Raw genomic sequence first — 23506 nt, forward strand, 5'->3', positions numbered from 1 at the left:
TCATAATTGCCGATGTCAAACACTTTGTCCGATCAGTATGAAATATTTTTTTTATTTTTGAGAGCCATCGAGGGCTAAATTGTATATGGTTGGGGAGGTAGGTGGGGGTGCGGGGGGGGGGATGATGACATCATCGGTCATGTGGTGCGGCAGACTTTTTTTGTTGACATAAAAACCTTCAAAAATCTGCTTCTCCTAAACGGCTGAACTGATCAAGGCAAAACTTCGTAGGTATGACTGCCGACCCATGAGGAACAAAAAGTTCTCAACCTATGATGTCATAGGTCACATGGTTTGGCAGCTATAATTTTTTAAAAACGAATAAACCTTTAAAAAATCTTCTCCAGAATGGCTTGCTAGATCGAGGGGAGGCTTCACCTGCATGTTCCTCAAGCCTTGTGGATATCAGGGTGTTCACGAATGATGAATAGGTCACACAATCTGGCAGCCATATTGGATTGAATGAAAATCTTAAACACATTATTTCTCTTGTTCCGTTTCATCAATCAAGATGAAACTTCACAATTATTATCGATTAGTCATGGTGAATATATGCTTTAAATTTCCACCTGATCGGATGCATGGTCTAACAGTCAGAATTATTTCATATTTTTTAATCTGGGTTCAAGGATTTAAATTAAACTTGGTATAAGTATGTATTATGATGTAGTGATGTGGGTGCAGGCATATCTGGCGACGTCGTGATGTTGAAGAGTGCCCTTCTTGTTCCCATGAAACAATGCCCAGACATTCATGGATTCGACATTCGCAGCAGTTTTGAGGAACGTATCCCCCGTGAATCTCAGGGTCTTACAGTATTCAGTTGTGATGATTGGAAAGGATTCTGTCACAAATACATTTGTTTTCTTCTTTGCAGGGAATGTCAGATGACAATACGGACTTCAATGTGGTGTACAATCCACCAACTCTTGCAAGTGAACTATTGGTTTCCCTCCTGACTGGGATGCTTCAGAAGAATCCAATGAAGAGACTCACAATGCAGGTTATGGTATGATATCATTTTCAACTGTTTTATTTCACAAGAATATTCACACATGCTGGGGTTGCTGACCTCCTGTGATTGTGGAACAAAATTCTCTTGCTCGTGAGTGCAGGCGTTTCCTGATCGTGTTTACATTTGATTCTAACACATACAGTGTTTTGCAGGAGATTGTGAACCACACGTGGTTCAAAGAAAATTAGCCTGATGGAATTTTGAAGGTAAGTAACCAGCCCTCCTTTTCCACTCTTTTTATACCTTCCGTTCCATTCTTGTTTCTCCCCAAGATGGAGCCTAATGGAACAGTAATGTGATAGAGAACATGAATTGATAATAGGGAAGGTAGAGTTGGGTAATGCCATATTTGAGGTAATATTGTTTGTTTGATATTCTTGTAGATGAGAAATGTTTGTTGATAATGATCATTCATATAGTCGGGGTGATCGTCATTCCAGTGTATCTTGACGTAACTAAATAATTAAGACAAATTTAAATGGGACAGCTGAAAGGTACGCACACTTTCTTCTGAACTGTCTAACCTGGGTTTGAATCTCAGCCTAGCGACAAACTGCCATCCTTATGTTTCACATGTGTGGTTATGCAGCATTCCTCGGATGACCACAAAGCTCGGCGACCCATCTTCCAGCCTTAATTGATGGATGTTGAAGACCCTTCAATGTCCTTAGCTAAGAGAAGGCGAGTTATTGCCGGAACCCTGAACAAATTCCAAATTTCTGCAAATTCAGTCGAGTAAAGTGCGTCGGAGTGGTGACCCATCCAGGATTGCAACCTGTGCCAAGAAACCACCCCATGCAGCATGCTCTGTTTCGAGCATGCGGCATGAATGATGCCAACGATCTGTGTCACATTTCTTACACTGTTGGTCAAACCAGAAATAATTAAAAATGAGGAGCTGATACTCAAGGCCCCCCACTTTTTGCATGGTATGGGGAATAGATCTGTGTCACGTGAAAGCTAAATCTTGAACCGTTTTTGAAAATATTCGAAATACAAGCCAAGTTACCGAGATGGTTGCCATGCAACAAAATTCAGCCATGTAATCATGTTAAGATAATGTCATGAGGAATAGATATCTGCAATATGAAAGCAAAATGTTCAATGGTTTTTGAAAATATTGCGAACACAAAAGTACATGGATGGATGATCGGTCATGGATGGACACTTACGCAGATCATTCATGCACCCTATTGTGTTCAATACATTGTCACAATCCATAGCTTTATTATCCCGTACCCCACACAGTGGAAGACAGCAGGCAGCGCGAGGGGAAGGGAGGGTATGAGGAGGCAGCACGAGGGGAGGGAGGGTATGGGGAGGCAGCACGAGGGGAGGGGTGTGTATTGGGAGGCAGCACGAGGGGAGGGGAGGAAGGGTACGGTGTGGCAGCGTTAGAGGAGGGGAGGGTATGGGGAGGTCGCATGAGGGGAGGGTATGGGAAACAACATGAGGGGAGGGTATGGGAAGCAGCATGAGGGGAGGGGAGGGTATGTGGAGGCAGCATGAGGAGGGTGTGGGGAGGAGAGGAGAGGGGAGGGTATGGGGAGGCATCACGAGGGGAGGGTATGGGGAGGCAGTGAGGAGAGGCTATGGGGAGGCAGTGTGGGGGTATGGGGAGGCAGTGTGAGGGAAGGGGAGGCAGTGTGAGGGACGGGGAGGCAGTGTGAGGGACAGTGTGAGGGAAGGGAAGGTGAGGGTATGGGGAGTTCCACTTTAAATCAAATACAATTAATCAAACAAACAGGAAATACACCTCAAGTGGAATTTTAATACGTTATAGCGAACGCAGTGAGCTTCATACTTAACGCGTGCACATGAGAGAATAGGAAACAACAACAACACAATACCCCTGGCTATTTGGAATCCGTGTCGTTAGCTGTGACCTTTTGCTTCCGGTTGTTTTTAAACGCTGTGCGGTGTATAAACACGATTGGGTTTTATTTCTATCTTGTGAATATTACTTAACATGTGCACATGAGAGAATAGGAAACAACAAAAACAACACAATAACCTGGCAATTGTGAATCCGTGTCGTTGGCTATGACCCTTTTGCTTCCTTTTTTTTTTGCTTCTGGTTATTTATTGTTTCCGGTTATTTTTTGTTTCCGGTTTTTGTCATGGGGAATGATGCATGCCGGGAGATAAAGGCATCGTCGGAGACATGAAAGACCCAAATAATATCAGACATGGTGTATATTTCCTCCACTGATTTTAATAAAGATATCTCCCGCATCATCAAAAAATAATTTTTAATCGTGATTTACGTTATTTGATCGCTGATTCCAAATCCAGGCCGAAGTAACCGGAAATTGCGTATACAGTTGTGATCGAGTTGTAGGTAAAGTCAGAAGCGAATGTAAGAAGAATACTACGTTCACTTCTAGTATTTATTTTTTTAGATGAGATCCTGTTCTTGGTGGTGTAGTTGTCGTTGTGAAGGTAATGTTGAGGAATTTTTTGTTTTCAGATGAGATCCTGTTCTAGGCAGTGTAGTTGTTGTTGTGAAGGTAATGTTAAGGTAATATTGATTTTTTTTCCTCGCAAAAAGACTTTAATTTGATATATTTAAGAAGCGAATGTAAGAAGAATTCTACGTTCGCTTCTAGGCTTTGCCTATTCCATATTACCGGGTGGGGTTGACTCTGCCTGTAATCCTTCTGAGGTCGGCAAAATGAGTGCCAGCTTGCTGGGATGATTGAGCTAATTGAGTATCCTGTGTTGGAGTGGCAACCTGTCCAGGATTGTGCCCAATAGCCAAGGAGACTGCTTAGGCAGCATTTATGCTCTGCAGAGAGTATGGTCCCAATGGATGGATGGTCGTGGTAGTAGTAATAGTATTTGTGGTGGGGGTATTAGTAATGCTCTTGGTAGTAGGTGGAGTGATAATGGTAGTAATGGTGGTAGTTGTGTTTGTTATAGTAGTGGTGGTGGTAGTGGTAGTAGTATTAGTGGTAGTGGTGGTGGCAGTCACAGTAGCTGTCATAGTAGTGGTGGTGGCATTCATAGTAGTAGTCGTGGTGATAGTAGTACTGGTAGTAGTCGGTGTGGTATTGGTAGTAGGCGTAGTAATGGTAGTAGTAGTTGTGTTTGTGGTAGTATTGGTGGTGGTGGTAGTAGTATTAGTGGTTGTGGTAGTAGTGGTGGTGGCAGTCATACAAGACTCTTCATATAAGAGCTAACACACAGAATGTACAACAAAGGGAGCAGGAGACAAGAGGGGCGGGAGAGGGAAGCACAACAGATAGGGAACAGAGACATCAGGAGATCTGTGGCAGGAAGAGGGGTGGGGCAGGGTACACGAGGTAAACAAGATGGACACTACAGGGACTTTCAGTAAGGCAAAGGGAATTTGAAAGAGGTGAGTTTGGGGTGGTTTAATGGGAGTAGAAAAGATCATGATTTTGGATGGGGATGACTTGAGATGGTGGTGAACAGCTGTCGTGAAGAACAGGAGGGAAGAACGACATTGAAGAGTATGGAAGGTGGTTGCACAGGTGGGAAAAAGGAATAATAAATGAGTGGAGTTCAGCAGTGATTCTGGATTTCGGCAGTTTCACGAGGAAGGGGTTGCTGGTGGACCGTACGCGTCCTGCAGACACCTGGGTGGACAAAGGACGGAGAGGACAGAGGGTGCAAGTCCACAAATGAGCGAAAGAAGACAGAGACCTCTGACCTATTGGCAATGGCGAAGTGATAGGCCCATAGACTCAGCTTAATCACGAGAGATTCCAATGATATTGAAAGCTTTGGTTTCCATAGCGCCAAGCTGAGGAAGATGTGAGGCAGGGCCAGCTCAAGGGGAGAGCAGTACTCCATCAAGCTGTGGATGAAAGCAATGTAGGTAGATCGGAGCTCATGTGTGCCAAGGAAGGACTTTGCACGACGGAGGATGCTCAGTTGGCATCTGGCATTGGAGGCCAATTTTGAAATGTAGTTTACTCAAGAGAGAGGTCTTGGCTGAGAGTGACACCCAAGAGTTTGGATGAATGAACCTCTTTGAGAGGGTTGTTGAGAAAGTAGATGGAAGGCTTTGCAGTATGGTCCTTTTGGAGAGAGAGAGTGAGAGAGAGAATAAGTGAGGGAGGGAGAGTGGGAGATAGAGTGGGATTTCTCAGAATTAAAAGACATATTCAAAGTGTTTGACCAAGTTTTCATTTTGTCAAGGTCTGAGGAGAGGGAAGGGACTGCTGCCTGTCTGTCAGAAGGTTGAGGGATGTCAAGGCAGAGAGTGCAGCAATCAGCAAGGAGATGTCGAGGATTTTCCAGAGAGCCAGTGAGATAATTGATGAAGATTAGGAATGATATTAGGCCTAGAACACTGCCTTGGAGTACTCTAGCCTTGACATGGCAAGGAGATGAAAGGGTTCCATTGAGTCACACATTGGCTATGTGAGTGGAGGAAGTCATTCATCCAAGAATGGAGTTGGCCTTGGATTCCATAGGCAGACAGTTTGGAGAACAAGGCAGGATGCCAGACTGTATCAAAAGCTTGAGATATGTCCAGCGAAATGGACCTGATGCCATGCCTGATATTGAGGGCCTCCATCTATTGTTGGGAGAGTAGAAGCAGCATGTCCAAGGTAGAATGACCAGGTCTGAATCTGAATTGATGATCTGAGATGAGGCTGTTGGAGAAAAGGAATTTTATGTCAACTGCGATGATCAATTCCATGACCTTGCTGATGGTGGTGATTGTAAGCGCACTGGTCTGTAGTTAAGGAGATCCGTTTTTGCACCTTTTCATGTAATGCTGTGATGTTGGCTGATTTCCACGCAGATGGAAGATAACCTATGGTAAATGGCAGAGTGAAAAGGGCAGAGAGAGGAAGAGCAGGAGCAGCAAAGCAGGTTTCTAGGACATGTGAGCTGATGCAGTCTGGTCCAGTTGCAGAGTCAGAGTCGAGGGTTGCCAGAAACTCTTCCACATTTTCAGGTGCAAAAGACAGAAATCAGGAGCAATGGTCTATCCCATCAAAGTATCTGCAGGACGCACACAGACCACCAGCAACCCCCTTCTGGTTAAACCACCTAAATCCAAAACCACTGCTCACCTTCATGCATTTATTCCTCTCATTTCCCACCTGTGGAACCACCTTCCACACTCTCTTCAATCTCATCCCAAGCAGGTAAAATTAATTCACAAGATATAAATGTATCTTTCGATGTACCAGTTGCTTAGCAACTGCAAATGTTGGTGAAAGTGGTTAAGAGAGGATGCTTTACTTCAGAACCCCCGTGCAGCCCTCCCTTCAACAATGGGCGGGGTGGGCAAACACAAACTCAGCAACAGGTGCTGATATCGTTGACATAATCCAAAATCAAATTGCAATACAGTATTAACTTTTGGTTAAATTTCATGTGAAAATATATGGTTACATGAGACAACTTTGTCGAAGTGGGCTTAAGGTCTCCACTTAAGGTCCCTTGGAGCGAATATTAAAGTACAGGGTGGCCACAATGTCTTGTCACCCCTTGTAAAAATTGTGACATTGCCTTTTGTCATATTAACTGGAGGGAAGAGGAGTTATCATTGTTGATAACTCTTGAACGAACATTGGGCGACATGGGTGAAATTTTCGGTCAACCTCCATGTGCTTTTGCATTGCCAAACGCGGTATTCCAATCTCCACTGATCGTTTACAGGTCGATTTATTTGGTGATCTGGCAACAGATTATTTGACCAATTCACACTGCTGACCTCCAGTTGATGGCTTTCCAACTGTTCTTGGCATATCTTTTATGTTGCCCGTTGCAAGGAGGAAATTCTCCCAACACAGAAGTGTCTTTTATTGGGGAGCTTCTTTGCGGAATTGTTGCTGGAAGTCGATGTGCACCTCTTTTTTTTTTCTTTTTTTTGTATACCTTGTCGAGGCTTGTATGAAAGCGAACACGCAACACAGAAGGGGGGGGGGGGGGGCATGAGACAAGAGGGGGGGGGAGTGGGAAGGACAAAACAGGGGGGAACAGAGACATTAGGAGATCTGTGGAAGGGAGAGGGATAGGGCAGGGAACATGGGGAATACAAGATGGACATTAGAGGGACATTCATGAAGGAAAGCAGGGAATTTGAAGTAGGTGGGCTTGGGTGGATTATCGGGTGGAGAAAAGATCGAGGATTTGGATGGGGGAAAATAAGAGGTGGTGGTGAACAGCTGTTTTGAAGGCCTGGAGGGAAGAATGAGATTGAATAGAGTGAGGGAGTTTATTCCAAAGGTGGGGGAAAAGAGGAATGAAAGAGTGTAGGTGAGCAGTGATTCATGATTTTGGTAGTTTTAAGAAAGTTTTATCAGAAGGGGGTTGTTGGTGGACCTTAAGTGCCCTGCGAAAATATGGTGGGGACAAATCGCAGACACAGCAGGGGGGGGGGCGAGGCTGGAGAGGTGACGGTAGAAGACAGAAAGACCACCGAAGTGTCTGCGGTGAGAGGGTGAGATGCCCAAAGACTCAGCCTCATCGCGGGAGATACCAATGATCCGAAATGCCTTGGTTTCTACAGCGTGAAGCCGAGAAAGGTGAGAGGCAGGAGCACCAGCCCAGAGGGGAGAGCAGTACTCCATCAGGTTGTGGACGAAAGCTTTGTAAGTGGTCAGGAGCTCAGGTGGGCCAAGGAAGGACTTTGCATGACGGAGGATTCCCAGTCGGCGACTGGCTTTGGAGGCGAGGTTTGGAATGTGGCTTTCCCAGGAAAGGTCATGGCAGATAGTGAGACCCATAAGCTTGAAAGAAAGGACTTCTTCCAGAGGATTGTTGAGAAAGTGGATAAGGGCGTTTTCTAAACGGTCCTTTCGGAGAGACATAGTGAGAGTGTGAGATTTGTCTGGATTGAAAGACATGTTCCACGTGTTGGACCAGTTTGTGATTTTATCCAGATCTGCAGTGATCGAAGAAGCTGCTGCTTGCTGGTCTGAGGGATGACAGATGGTACGGTAGAGGGTGGAGTCATCAGGAAAGAGATATAGAGAATTTTCCAGAGTCGAAGAGGACTCTTCCATTGTTTTCACTGTTTATGGACGTTCGTGAACTCGGACACTGACAGCAATCCGTTGTCCAATGGTGTAATTGCTTGGATCACCCGACAATGGTTAAGTTCACTCAATCTGAAAAAAGAGGGGAAAGGGAAACGAATTTCGACTGTACACAAGGAAATGAAATTTTTTCAGAGGATGATAAGAAATTGTGGCCACTCTGTGGACTGCCTGTTTACATTAGTGTAGTTAATCTCTGGTTGATCGGTGAGGTTTATAAAATTAAAAAAAATTGGTAAAATATGGAACGCTTCACGAATTTGCGTGTCATCCTTGCGCTTTCCGCCCGCTATAGTCCCCCGTAAAATGGAACGTTTTGGAAAATTGGAACAGGTGGAACAAATTGGAACAATTTGGAGCTGGAGTGAAACAATTTGGAAGAGTGCTTTCCAGATCTGCGCTATCGACCATTTCTTATGACCCTTCTTAGGATTTTCTAAAAGCTTATCATAATTTAAGTCGAAAACGCTTTTTAGAAAAAATAAAGCTTGTAAATTCAGTTTTTAAATGACTTTTGTTGATTCGAACTGGGCAACGAAAGCGAGGCTCTGTACACCAGCAAGATGGCGGCCTCCTCGGGTGGAAATTTGCAAACGCAGTCTCTTTTCGATTTCGACCGATATCTCGCGTTAGTGGGATTTTAAGGGCGATCGACAAGGTATACAAAAAAAAAAAATAAAAAAATAAAAAATAATCCCTCAAAGAACCGACATGTACTCTCGTCGATGACTGTGTGCTCAGGTCAGTGATACACATTTTCTGTCGATTAGATCCGATTTTCTCCGCGTTGTTGTTGTTGCATGTTATTCACCATTTACCTCGGTGCGAGTTGTAATTTTGCTTAAGTTTTTGCCGTATACCCGTCGATTAGTGGGAGATTATGCCATTTATGTTAATTTATGCATGCCTGTCGATGTTTGTTAATCTCTGTGATGTGTTAAAGGGTATATTTACTTCGGTTCGCATCATTGTAAACTTATTGTTACAAAGCCCATGTTGTGGTTTTAAGGTTTTTTTTTCTAGTTTATTTCAGCACGAAATCAGGGATTAACCCCCATTTTTGTTTATCTGCAGTCCATATTTTGTCGTACAAATGCAGTTTGTATGCTAAATACTCTTAAAGGCCTTAACTACTACACTGTTATAAGGTGTTTTTTTGTTTTTTTTTATTGCGTACAGTTCCATCCTAGTGAAGATGCCGAAGAAGGGACTCACAACCACAGAGTGGCACGTCAGGCTTCGGCAATATGCGGGAGGACATTTTGAATTCGGACGGGGCCAAAGACCATCTAGTGGCAGTAGATGGTCTAAGGTTCTGTTCCGAATAGAGAACTGTCCTAGACACGCCACCTCGGGAAAGGACCTGTTTGGAAATCCCATTCAGTGTAACTGCAATTTCCACGAACCAAAGGTATATAAACGAGCGAGCTTCACACAAAAATATGTTATATTTATGTTATGATATTATCAGTATTTAAACGCCACTTTTTTTTTTTTGATATTTTGATATTATTTATCTTTATATTTTTTTTGATATTATTTATCTTTATATTTTGTAGAGCAGACCTCATGGTGGAAGCGGAGCTGAGAAGCTTCCGGGCCCCTCAACAGGTAGGCCTACCAGCACCGCGACCAGCACAGTGAGCAGCCCACCACCCAAAAGCGATGACGGGTGCGAGTCCCTACAAATAACAGCACCAGACAAGATGCAGACGGATGCAGGCCCCACACCAAGCTTGTCGTCCGTATATGATAGCAAGGCCGAGTACCTATCCCGGCTGCCGGCGGGCTGGGAGATAGGCATGTCGGAGGGCGATAGACTGTGGATAGGCCGTGCGTTGTTCCACTCCAAGGGCAGGCTTAAGGACAGTCTGCAGTTCTGGTGGCACCCGCCCTCCTTGGCTGTGGAATCTGGCACCCCGGACGTGCGGTCATACTTCCTGCACAGTCTGTTTCTGTGGATGCCACGCCGGATGCTTGGGATAAGCTTCAGTTGTCCGGACTGTAAGGGGAAGCCAGATTGTTTGCTGCGCTCCAAAGGCCTCTATCGTCGCGTCAGGCACGTTTTGAACACAGACAGTTTTTACTTCCTTGCAGTTGAGTACCTGTACTGCAAACTGTGTTTAAAGCAGTATCTGGCACATGACAGTAGGCTGATGGACCAGCTTACGGACGCACAGAAGTCCCGCTTCCCTGTGCTGCTGACGCACAAATACGCCTGTGACAGAGCCGTCGTATCGTTACTCAGAGCGCGGACTCCTGGTAACAGCCCCACAGCCATGCGCAACAACCTGCATGAGCTGCACAGCGAAAACTATTTGCGTCAGCAGCTAGTTTACCTTTCGGACTGTGCCCGACACCGACAGTTCTGCATGAAGATGAACCTGGATGTCCCGAGCTGTGAGGATGTTCCGCAGTTCAAGCCTCCACCCAACCCAAAGTGGTTCCTGGCATGCTATGTCAGGGACGTCTTCAACCGGTTCGACACGCTGAAGGCGCTGATCACCTCCACGTTTGGAAACGTGTTGAAGATAGACTCAACGAAGAAGGTCGTTATAATTACTTGACTGTTTCAATTTCAATAATTTTTATAGTTTAACCTCATTTTTATGAAATTGTTTGTGTATTTTATATACCGGTACAGTTATAACAATATGCCAAAATGTAATTACCCATCAATACCAGTATTAATGATTGTTATTAATAATTATTTATAATTTATGAAGTTTTTCTTCTATTTATTTCTTTTAGAAATGTTTTAGGTGCATTTTTCTGTTAGGGTTGATATTTTTACACTCTTCTGCTTTACAGGTGTGTAAAAAACTACAGGGAGAAGCGTGTAGAAGTGCGCAGTGGGCGACAAATGTGGGTAATGAGAGGGGCGAGGTGTTGATGTCTGTCCTCACCACATCAGAGGGAATGGACAGCCTCAAGCCCATGGCCGAGGGACTGGTGTCCAGGTATAAGACGGCCAACCAGGACCCGCCTCGGTGCCTCTACACGGACCGAGAGTGTTGCTCCCACAGCGGACCTTCCAAGTACAAGGTACTTTTAATTTAAATGAGGGCATGAAATAAATAAATAAATAAATAAATAAATATAAAAATTAACCAACATTGTAACCCATGCATATTTCTGTTCAAAAAAAATATATATTTGTCAGAGAGCATTTAGCATGTATTTACTGCCTTGCATGTTTCAGCTTATGTTCTCTGATTGGGAGCATCTAGAAATCCGCCTCGACATATGGCATTTTATGAGGCGACTGGCCCTTGGCTGCACCTCAGAGAGCCACCCACTGTATGGCGTGTTTATGGCCCGCCTGTCCAGCGCCATATTTGAGTGGGACAAGTCGGACTTGGACAACTTAAAGGTATGTGAAATGTTTTCCTTCGTTCCTGTGTCACATTACAAGAGCGGTCAAACTTTTGTAGATGAACTGAATTTTTCAAGCTGTTTTTTTTTCTGTTTAGTGTGTGTATTTTTAATATAGACATCTGTTAACCGACAGGAGGCCAAGAAGTCGGAACTGCGGAAGGCGGGTGTCCCGAACCCTTCAGACAGCTCAGCGTTGAAGGCCATCACCCGGAAGGAGTTGGAGAGGTAAACAGCACTTGAAAAAAAACGTACTAAAAAAACCAGTTATTTGCACCTGTGTTTTTCCAGTAGCCGTAGTCGATGTATGTGCAATATTGATCAAAATTGTCACAAACTAGAAGTGATGTTAATGGTTGAACTTTGCACAATCCCGCTTTCAGTCACTGTAGGAGGCGGACCAAGGGAGTGTTGAAGACGGCTGAGGACATCGAGGCCCTCATCTTAGGCCTGGCTGGTGTGTCGGATGCGCTGGGTGTTCCTGTTCTGAAGTCAGAGATAACAGACATATGGAAGGAGCAGAAGAAACACTTAGCCTGCATTCAGGATATTCCAGGTAAGCTCTTAACTCAAGTTTATTTTTCTTTTTTTTTCATCAGCAGCAGAATAGAAAATTTCTTGTTAAATTTAGTGTTTTTATTTCTTTCAATCGTGTCTTTTTTTCTGTATATTTCACAGGACTGCAGCTATACACCGTAACAGGGGAGCTGACGAAGGGGACACACACCCTCCCAGTCTTCAGGTGTGCGGGGGTCGACCTCCCTTGAATGTTTTCACAGCCACCTCGCCAAATTCATTCCGGGTACCTCGGCAAGTGCGGTGAACTTTCAGGCGTACCTCCTTGACGGCATCACTCGTTGGAACTATCTGCGCTCCTCAGCAGCTTTGAGCCAGCCGAACACTGAAAAAGTGTTGAGGACTTACGATGTGCGGTTGATTCAACGAGTAAACTCCCTAAGCCAGGCCGTGCTCAACAAGCCAGCACTGAGCGTGGCCATGGTTCCGTCAACCTACACTGGGGAGGACATTGGGGTAGAGTATTTATACAGACAAAGTGGGTTCACTCTGCCCAAAGCAGAAGACCTGGATACCGAGATAGATGAAGGCTTTGAAGACATGGCAGATGAGCAGTTGAATGAGCCAGTTCCGTCGTTGGAAGAAGAAGAGCTTCTGCCCGCTGCTCCTGTTTCTCCGCCCGATGATGAGAGCGAGGTTAGTTACATGCCATATAATAGTAATAGTGTTATTACTAAATGATGTAATAAGATTATAATATATCAGAACCAGTAGACAGACAGTTAATTTAATTTACTCATGTTCACTCAAATAGATCAGTGTATAAAAACAATAGTGATTTTTTTGTAAAAGTATACATGGTAAATTAATAATTATTTTTGTTTTGCAGTGCTTTGCATTATTTAACTGCATATTCAGTAGTGCTTTGCATTATCTGTTTACAGAGTTCTGAGGTCGAATCCGATGACGAAGAAGACATCAGTGTCGACTCGCGTGGCATTCCCGGATGGGATAAAGTCGATCGTCTTGCCCAGGCTTTGATTGGCCTTTCAGGTCTGGCCATCTCGTCCACCCAAGCAGCCAGCATCAAGGAGTTGTATGAGGCCTTAATTGACTACGACAAACGGCCAATCAAACATACCATTCGTTTAAAGAAACCATCGAGAGGGAGGTTTGGGCGGTCCAAGAGCGGCTTCGTTGGAGTTGATGCCATGAAGAGGTATAGTACGTTTACTTTACTTGTATTGCGTGTGAGTAAACGAAGGCACCGATATTTAGACAATGCATTTATACATTTGATGCAACTGATGTCGTCATACACATTATTTCCACATGCATATTTATTCTTTTTGGGGGTACTTTTGCAGGTGTTTCCTGTCTGCTGGGTCCCCTGCCTCTAGCCCTTCAAAAAGCCGAGTGGTCGAGGCTGTCTGCATCCACCTGTGCGACAAGATCAGCACGCCGCAGAAGAAGGGGGGCTATGTCTCGCGATGGAAACTTATCATCTCGGCCTACAACGGGATACGCCAGAGGCTGCTCAACAGTGAAGACCTGCTAGAAGGGACAGACCTGATCTTGCTCGTCATCAATGAAGCCACGCTGACCAAGTGGTACAAGGACCACACCAGGCGAGGGGAGATTAAAATGTTGATGCAAGGCCTGTCTCTCCCAGGGCGCAGGACCGCTAAGGAGCCTCTACCCCCTGCCAAAGAGCTGCCATCAGACCCCTCCCAGCCTGCAGTTCCCTTGACGTTCGAAGAGCCGACAGACACAACGGGACAGGCTGCCAGACGTGTGCGCCGCTCACTTTCTGTGTCTGAGCCGGCGGCGACACCCCCTCCCGTGGACCCTCCAACACCCAGTGAGCCCACTGAGGAATCTCCAGCACAGCCCCCTGTTCAGCCTATGGTCATCCAACCTGTAGCTTCTAAACCCGCGTCTCGTACGACAGATTGGCGCCACCGAAAGAAAACCGGAGAGAGAAAAGAGAGAAAAGTTTATACTTGTCGTGTATGCAATAAACCAATAACATCGCCAGGACATACGCAATTCAGGGGTCACCGTTATTGCCCAGATGCTCCAAACCAAATTCCAAAAGAGGAGTGGCTTGTGCTACGTAGGGCTGAAAGTAAAAAACCGTAGCCAAATCTCAGGTGATTTTATTGATGTTTTTGTATTGTTTTACATTTGTTTTATGGAGTTTATTTTTACGTCCATATCTTTTCCATTCCCATGTTCATATGTTTATGCCAAAGATAGATTAGTGTTAAGAGTTATTATGTGCCTTTTGCATATGGACAAAACAAAGACAGGTATTAGGAGTATACTGTGCACTGCTGTGTTTATATGCCTGTGCAAGAGATAAGTATTACAAGTTGTTTTTTTTTTCTGCTTGATGTTGCACATATTTTTTAGTCTGAAGAGTGTCATTAGTTAGTGGTAAAAAAAAGTGGTAAAATCAGAAGAGTATTAAAAGCAATTTTTTTCAGGTTTATGTTTATGTGATTCATGAATGTTATTGTTAGTCCATATGAGTTAAAATGTTAAAGGCTCATATGATTAATGTTTTCATGCATCAATATTTTAAAAGTGTTTTATTCATGAAAAGCTACAATATTCTTACACTACAAAATGGTGCTGGTCCTCTGGTCACTTGTTTTATATGCAAAACAGTATTTAATAAAGAACTAGAACGGGCACTCATAGAGCGCATACCTTCGCCGCCACTACTTTTTTTGTTCTTGGTATGAGTGTGGGGAACTGGTTTTCAAGGGCGTGACCCGCCCCCCCCCCCCGACATTTTACCCCAACCGGTGAGATGTGTTATGACGTCATTGTGTCACAAGATTGGGCATTAAATCCTGAACATTTTGGTGCTGGGTTCATGTAAAGCGGACAAGAATTGACCGCGTTATGACAAAAACCGCATATTTTTCAAGGTCGTGACCCCCCTGACCTTTGACCCTTAACCGGTAACAAGAGTATGGGCGTCGTTGTGTCATATTGCATATCACAAGATGAGGGGTTGAATTCTGAACATTTTGGCGTTAGTTGCATGCAAATTGAATAAAAATTGACCGTGTTATCGTAAAAAGACGATTTTGACCTTTTCGTGACCTTGACCTTTGACCCGAACGATCCCAAAATCTAATGGAATGCTTCCTGGCAAATAACCAACCATCCCACCAAATTTCATGCAATTCGGTTTAATAATTTTTGAGTTATACGAATCACAAGATTACAAGTAATTAAATAAATAAATAAATAAATAAATAAATACACGCCGACCAAAACATAACCTTTCGCAGAATGCGAAGGTAATGACCGCAAAAGTGAGGAAAACTGGGTCACTTTTCCACAAAAAAAAAACAACAAAACTGAAACTGGTGAAGCACTGTCTCTGACAGTGCTGGTGAGTTCGATTCTCGCATTCAGTCAACATTGTTGGAAAAGTGACCGAACTTCACGTTTTTTTAATTGGAAAATACACCAAAGTATTTGAAAGTGACCGAACTTCACGTTTTTTTAATTGGAAAATACACCAAAGTATTTGAATGAAAACTGAATATATATAAATAAAACTGAAAACTGAATATAAAATGAAAACTGACAAAGATGAGTACATTTCATTAGTAAATATAATGAATAAGGGGAGAACACATTTGTTCAGCAAAACAGACAACTCTGAGTCCCGCCTCCCTTCTCTTCTTTCTTTTCTTTTGCCCCTCTTTTTCCCCCCTTTTGCGTTTTTTTTACCCCCCTCACGGGGAACTTTATGCCCCACCTTTTGCGCAGGGGCCATGCTAATCTTCTCTGTATCGTTCCAATTTTTGCATATGTACTGCCGAAGCGAGTACACTCAAGAAAGGATTCTGAATTACTTATATACCCACAACGGCGATCCCGCCCTAACAGTGATGGTGACTGATTTGTTTAGAATTGATTTTATTTACATTGAATTCATTACATTTCATCACTCTTATTATAATATAGTTGTATTGAATAATCAAAATTAAATAGTTGAGCTTAAAATGAAACAGCAAAATTAAGCATTTTAATCATGTCGCATGCACGCAATGCCTTATCGGAACTAAATCAGAAACTTGTTCATCATAAACGATGAAAGATGTTCACCCGCGCAAAAGATTATCATATATCTTGATGAATATCATGCACACAATGAATGGCATCGAGCTCTTTCATACCTTCGTACATTTCAGTAACAACTTTCGACATGTTGCTCATACACCGCTCGCTCGGCGCAATCACCCGGGTTCCTTGGTGCCGTGCTAGATCCAAGCGCTGCTCGCACAATGTTCCTTGAGGCTCCACTTGTTAATATCATCACAAATCTCTGTCAAGCAAGACTTCCCATCTCACTTCAAGGATTTTGATGTTTCACATATATTATATTATTAATATATTACGATAACTATATATGTGTGTGTGTGTTTATATATATATATATATATATATAAATATATATATATATATATATATATATTTTATACACACATACACACACATAAGCATTAATAAAACTCGTCTTGTATGTATATGTATGTATGTATGTATATGTATGTTCCCGAAATACAGCCAAAACGGTGCATGATAACGCAAAACTTTTAGGGCCACCTTACTCACCATTCTTATCTCCTGTGGTGTGCAGTATCAAGTTTCGTTCAAATCGGGCAACGAAAAACATTAAAAAATCAATTCCTGATTCAGTCAAATCCTCTTCGGGAGTATTTTATCAATGCACACAACCTCAGCAGTATAGTTTGCTGGAGCTATCTCTTTTTTTCTTGAAATGATTTTTTTCATCAACCGATGTCACAACGGGAACCTCACGGGTTCACAGGTCGTCTACCATATATGTATATGTGTGTGTGTGTGTGTGTGTGTGTGTGTGTGTGTGTGTGTGTGTGTGTGTGTGTGTGTGTGTGTGTGTGTGTGTGTGTGTGTGTGTGTGTGTGTGTGTGTGTGTGTGTGTGTGTGTGTGTGTGTGTGTGTGTGTGTGTGTGTGTATGTTACATATATTATAACGAACGCAGTGAGCTTCATACTTAACGCGTGCACATGAGAGAATAGGAAACAACAACAACACAATACCCCTGGCTATTTGGAATCTGTGTCGTTAGCTTTGACATGTTGCTTCCGGTTGTTTTTAAACGCTGTGCGGTGTATTAACACGATTGGGTTTTATTTCTATCTTGTGAATGCAGTAATCCCCCGTTTCTCGCGGGGGTTACGTTCCAAACCTCCCCGCACTAAGTGAAAATCCGAGATGAACGGACGCCTCCCCAAAAAATCGACTCGTCTGGTCTGGTCCTTTTGGGAGTGATTGGGTTTGAGGTGCCTGAGATCGACTCGTCTGGTCTGGTCGGTTTGGCAGTGATTGGGTTTCAGGTGCCGGAGATCGACTCGTCTGGTCTGGTCGGTTTGGCAGTGATTGGGTTTGCCGTGCCAGAGATCGACTCGTCTCGTCTGGTTGGTTTTGAGGTGCTGGGTACGAGCAGTGCTCGTCCAACGGCGGCAAACCTTTTTCCTTCCCGAAGCATATATCGAGCACCTTAACCTTCTCCTAGAGCGTCAGGACCTTCCTCTGGCGCTTCGGTTCCTTGCCAGAAGCCTTAGAAGGTGCAGGGCGTTTGGGCGGCATCGTGGTGCTTGGAGAAAAAACGTAGAAAATATTCACAAGCGAAACTTTGTCTCGTGCGTTATGTGACTAGTCGAGCACCACGCGTTATAATTTATTGCTTAAATAATTTATATATTATATATTATTACCACGATGTACCGGGGGAATCCGCAGAAAAAAATTATTTACGTTCCAAGGGAAAACCCGCGATGAACCGGGGGCGCGATAGGTGAACCACGATAAAGCGGGGGTTGACTATTACTTAACGCGTGCACATGAGAGAATAGGAAACAACGAAAACAACACAATACCCTGGCAATTGTAAATCCGTGTCGTTGGCTATGACCCTTTTGCTTCCGTTTTTTTTTTTTTGCTTCTGGTTTTTTTTTTTTGTTTCCACTTTTTGTCATGGGGAATGATGCATGCCGGGAGATAAAGGCATCGTCGGAGACATGAAAGACTCAAATAATATCAGACATGGTGCATATTTCCTTCACTGATTTTAATAATGATATCTCCCGCATCAAAAAATAATTTTTAATCGTGATTTACGTTATTTGATCGCTGATCCCGAATCCAGGCCGAAGTAACCGGAAATTGTGAATACAGTTTTGAACAAGTTATCGGTAAAGTCAGAAGCGAATATAAAAAGAATACTACGTTCGCTTCTAGTATTTTTTATTTGATGAGATCCTGTTCTAGGCGGTGTAGTTGTCGTTGTGAAGGTAATGTTGAGGATTCTTTTTTTTCAGATGTGATCCTGTTCTAGGCGGTGTAGTTGTTGTTGTGAAGGTAATGTTAAGGTAATATTTATTTTTTCAGAGCAAAAAGACTGTTTCATTTGATATATTTAAGAAGCGAATGTAAGAAGAATTCTACGTTCGCTTCTCGGCTTTGCCTTTTCCATATTATGCAAATGGCACGAATGTACGTGACGTGGAACGCGTTTACTTGAAAATGCTTACAAAATACATTCCAATCTTTCTTCCTTCGTGGGCTACATCGAGAGATATATTGACCACTTTCATCCTCCTTAACGAGTAGCACTTGTATGTAGATAAAACGTAGAATGGGCCTCGTCACACTGATGGCCTTGTGGCTCGATATGAACCTCACGGTGCAGGATAAGCTGAACAACACGATGTAAGCTTTGCAGAAATGAACCTCACAATGGAGTATAAGCTTTACAACACGATGTAAGCTTCGCACAGTGATGTGAGCTTGCAGCTGCTGTAAGCTTCGCAGAGAGCCTCAGTTTTTGGCTTTCCAGAATGCATCTACATCCGTTCAGAGCTGCGTCTCGTGCCTTCGTTCCGAGCTCCGCCAAGAACATCCGCTCAGAACATTAATGGGATTTTAAATCTTTACCAACTGACAAATGTCATGATTGACATTACAGACCACAAGGACCTAAAAAGACCCACATCATCCAAAAGTTCCCGAGGACCCAAAACCCCAAAAACCCTAATATCCAAAAGACCCAAAAGAGCCATTAGACTGAGAAGACGTCAAAGATCCAGAGGACCCACTGCGAAACCTATTTGCCATCATGTTGCAGACACATTTCATGTCAAATTCTCAACAACTATGGGACAACCACAAGGAGAATCTGGCAGAGGACATTTTGCATCACCATAAGTGCAAAATCCTCACTTGGAACTTGACTACAGTGATGCCATCTTCAATGAAACTCTTATTATCATTGAAGACAAGATCAAGTCTTTGGTTCGCTCTGATCTCAAAACTTTTGGCCTTCCTGACCCTCAACGACAAAATGACAATGAGCACACAAATGAAATTTTGAGAGAGACCAACTACAACATGGAACAGCTTGCTGAAGACAAACAGGAGAATGTGCCATGTCTGGTCCCAGACCAAGAGAAGCCTTCAATAAGATTACACAAGCAGTTTTCAATGGGAGTGGTGGCACTTTCTTTCTGGATGCTCCCAGTGGAACTGGCAAAACTTTTCTCATCTTCTTTTGGCAAAAATCTGGCAAAGAAACATGATTGCCCTTGTCGTGGCATCATCAGGCATTGCTGCCACACTGTTGACAGGAGGAAGAACAGCTCACTCGGTCTTCAAGTTACCCTTAAATCTGTCAAGTATGGAGGCACCAATCTGCAACATTGGTAGTGGTACTGGTAAAAGCGAAGCTCCTGCAGGAGTGCCGGCTCATTGTCTGGGATGAATGTTCAATGTCTCACAAAGCTGCCTCCGAGGCTCTTCATCGCACCATGCAAGATCTTCGACATAATGACAGAAGAATAGGTGGAGTGACTCTGGTGTTGTCTGGGGATTTTCGACATACGCTGCCAGTCATTCCACATGGAACCAAAGCTGATGAACTGCAGGCTTGCCTCATAGCCTCATACATTTGGAACAACATTCAGTGAATCAGCCTCATAACTAACAGGGGCTTCATCTGCTGTGTAGTTTGTGCAAGCCTGCTCAAACTGGGAAATGGAGCCATGGCATCTGAAAATCGATATGGAACGATCTTGAACAATAATGGGAAAACAGTTGCAACACTTCAACAACTACAAGATGCAGTATTTCCAATGTTGCACATAACTTCCATGACCACAAGTGGTGAAGCCAAAGAGCTATCTTAGCACTGAAAAATGATGCCGCCAATTCCACAAACAGAGGCCTACTTACACAGTTACCTGGCGCTATTGCAAATGTACAAGTCAGTTGACACTGTACCAGACACAAATGAAGCAGTCCACTACCCCACAGAATTTCTTAACTCTGGAAATACCAGGTGTGCCTCCTCACAATCTGGAGCTCAAGATTGGTGCACCCATTGTGCTTCTCAGGAATCTGGACCCACCAACACTCTGCAATGGAACACATTTGGCTGTCAAGATGCTTATGTCAGTGAAGCAACAATCATGACTGGTCATGCAGCAGGACAGGATATCTTCATTCCACACATTCCAATCATCTCATCTGACTTGCCATTTCAATTTAGAAGGCACCAGTTCCCTGTCCACCTCGTTTTACCATGAGCATCAACAAGGCACAAGGACAATCGCTCAAAGTTGTTGGCCTCAACCTGCAAAGCCCATGCTTTTCTCATGGCCAACACTACTCCCCAAAAAATTGTTTTTTTTTGTTGTTCTAGTTCTGGAGTTGGCAATGGCAAAAACCTTTTCATCTTTGCTCCACATGGAAAAACATACAACATTGTCTATCCTGAAGCTCCACAGGGATGAAAAACAAAACAAAAAAAACCCAATGTCAAACACTGTGATAAAATGTGATGTGAAATCATCAGTACTGAAGAACAAGAAACAATGCTGGAGAAGAAAGGCAGAAAGAGGAAAGAGAATAAAAGCCGAAAGAGGAAAGAGAAGAATGGCAGAAAGAGGAAAGAGAAGAAAGGCAAAAAGAGGAAAGATAAGAAAGGCAGAAAGAGGAGAAAGAAGAAAGGCAGAAGGAGAAGGGCAGAAGAAGGAAGAAGGCAGAAGACAATGAAAAGACAAAAGACAACAAAGAACAAAGGAAGAAGGAGAGGCGGAAAGAAGAAGAAAAATACAAGAAGAAAAAAGGCAGAAGGACAGAAAGGCAACAAAAAACAAGGAATAACAAAAATCCAGAGCAAATGAAACTTCTCAACACTGAAGCAAGATGAGAAACAAACACAGCAACAATGAGTGCATTCTGCCCTCTTGTACCTGCCATCTTCCAGTCATTGAGTTGTACTTCAGTCGGTTGTCCATGCTATCTGGTTCAGGAGGACACGGTTCAAGCCTATGAAACCTTTGCTGCCCCTGTGTGAAGTGGGGCCATCGCCGTAAAATACAAAACACACAGGAAATGGCGCTTTGTGTTGAGGCGCGGCGGTGATGGTCACGTTTAATCCTTGACCAGTCAAAGATCCCCAGGGGGTTAAACACGGCAAGGTAAGCCTTGGTCTTATTTGCTGTCTCCCACTTGTCTGCCCTCTCCCCCACCCCCTCTCTCTCCCATCCCCCTCTCTCCCACCCCCCTCTCTCCCCACCCCTCTCTCTCCCCACCCCTCTCTCTCCCCCATATATATACACATGTATTATATCTATCTATCTATCTATCTATCTATATATATATATATATATATATATATATATATATATATATATATATATATATATATATATATATATATATATATATAAATATATATCTATGTATAAATGTATCCATATATAGAAACACACACACACACACACACACACACACACACACACACACACACACACACACACACACACACACACACACACACACACACACACACACACACACAGTCATACGCCACTTAACGACGGGGTTACGTTCTGAGAAATACGTCGTTAACCGACATCGTGGTTGTGCGAACATCATATGTATTTTTTTATTTTCGTTTTCGTTTTCAAATATCGTACTTGCACAAACCTCAACACCTAGGCTATATGGTATAGCCTATTGCTCCTCGGCTACAAACCTGTACAGCATGTTACTGTACTGAATATTGTTGGCAATTGCAACACACATCCAAGAGAGACGAAAGACGCGTTAGTTTTACCTTTGTGCTGTTCATGACGGTCACGTGTGTTGTTAGCGGCAGCTAACAATCTCCTCTCGCATCGATAATTATAGAAAGGTGAATAAATAGCGTTTGGATTTTTAGATCATCTCAGTAGAGATGACCGAATAATAAGTCTTGAAGTCTGTCCGCCCATCCGTACGTCCGTCCGTTCGTACGTACGTCCGTCCGTTCGTACGTACGTCCGTCTGTCCGTCCACAATCAAACCGAGTGGAAACAAATAAACAATACTGGAATGGATAGAGGTCGATGAGTCATGCACAACGATCTAACTTTCAAGGTCGTCCAAGGTCGAGGTCAACGTCACGAGGCTGTCAAAATTGCGAAAATCATCGATTTCAAATCGTATCTCCTCCCTCATTTATCAAGAGAGATCAAATGTTATTCGTGATTCAGATACTATTGACTATTACCGAGAACAACACGAGCCATTTTTTTTGAAATTTGCTCTCGTTCCAAAAAAAAAGTATTAACATAAGAACCGGACCGCTCCGAGACAAATATTACATTTAAAGTTTTTGTCAGATTTAACTAAAACAATGGAACACGTTGATATGCACACTTACTTTCATTTATGACATTAACATTGTCTTGAATGTCAATTTGTACTTTTATTTTCAGAAATGATGTGCTGTGATATTAAAAGAAAAGGTAAATTACACCGCGAGGGACTGCATCATCATGACTTACAAACATCGGTTCATAAGGAACTGTTGGCTTTGCAAGCGATTAGTGATGTATGAGGGGGGTGGGGGTCACTTGCCTGCATACAGAGGGGGTGGGTGGTTTTGAAACCTGGTAGTAGAGCGTACGAACTTTATGAACTGCCCCTATTCCAGTCTGGCACAGAGTTACTTTCGACCTCTGGCAGGGATGACCGGCACTCCCGCTCGGGGGTATTTTATAAATACGTAATCATTGCATCGATCTTATAATTTACAAATGAAGAAATGAGCACCTGTCAATTGTGTGATATATTTTCGGAACAGCGCGATTGTTTTAACAACATAAAAAGCTTCACTAAAAATAAATTTGTGTTTTAATTACGACTGTAACAACAACGATTTATTCGCGGAATTCTTCAATTCAAAGGTAATTTATTTGCTCGAAGGTAAACGTGCAAACATTGGTTCAGTTCGAAAGCAGATTTCCTTGAATCCCGATTTAGCACGACCCTGTTTTTTTCGAGATGACATTTTATGGACCTCAACGATCGCATTATAACGGGGCCACACTGTCGTTATTTATTATCATTATGAAGTATTATGTACTGTACATAATTGTATGAGCTATTTTTATATGACTGGCAGCGCTACGTCGGCTACATCACTCGGCGATAGGAATTTTTCAGCTCCAT

General features: G+C 43.3%; 2 protein-coding genes and 1 non-coding gene across 4 annotated transcripts in view; 2 read left to right on the forward strand and 1 right to left on the reverse strand.

The window, feature by feature from the left end:
* The window catches only part of LOC147031567 (uncharacterized), a 104530-nt gene that overhangs the window by 35930 nt on the left and 45094 nt on the right, over positions 1-23506 (forward strand). Inside the window, exons 3-11 of one of the 2 annotated variants that reach the window (XM_085865311.1) lie at positions 685-1009; positions 1168-1221; positions 9223-9454; positions 9603-10592; positions 10855-11088; positions 11246-11416; positions 11555-11646; positions 11802-11974; positions 12097-12201. In XM_085865311.1, the coding sequence (XP_085721437.1) occupies positions 9239-9454; positions 9603-10592; positions 10855-11088; positions 11246-11416; positions 11555-11646; positions 11802-11974; positions 12097-12185 (1965 nt within the window). In that variant the 5' untranslated portion in view covers positions 685-1009; positions 1168-1221; positions 9223-9238 and the 3' untranslated portion in view covers positions 12186-12201. Of the gene's footprint in view, positions 1-684; positions 1010-1167; positions 1222-9222; positions 9455-9602; positions 10593-10854; positions 11089-11245; positions 11417-11554; positions 11647-11801; positions 11975-12096; positions 12202-23506 lie in introns of those variants that run through there. The other variant, XR_015053574.1, reaches the window with a different exon arrangement.
* LOC147031568 (uncharacterized) lies at positions 12192-14633 on the forward strand. Its single transcript, XM_085865322.1, has 3 exons — positions 12192-12630; positions 12879-13153; positions 13302-14633. Exons 1-3 carry the CDS (start codon positions 12415-12417, stop codon positions 14074-14076), a joined length of 1266 nt encoding a protein of 421 aa, XP_085721448.1. The 5' UTR covers positions 12192-12414; the 3' UTR covers positions 14077-14633.
* Positions 15722-15791, reverse strand: LOC147031569 (U6 spliceosomal RNA). Its single transcript, XR_015055625.1, has one exon. It is a non-coding gene; the product is annotated as a U6 spliceosomal RNA (small nuclear RNA).

The sequence above is a fragment of the Eptatretus burgeri genome, chromosome 2 (assembly GCF_056783735.1).
Source record: "Eptatretus burgeri isolate ZD-2024b chromosome 2, Ebu_testis_v1, whole genome shotgun sequence".
Classification (NCBI taxonomy): domain Eukaryota; kingdom Metazoa; phylum Chordata; class Myxini; order Myxiniformes; family Myxinidae; genus Eptatretus; species Eptatretus burgeri.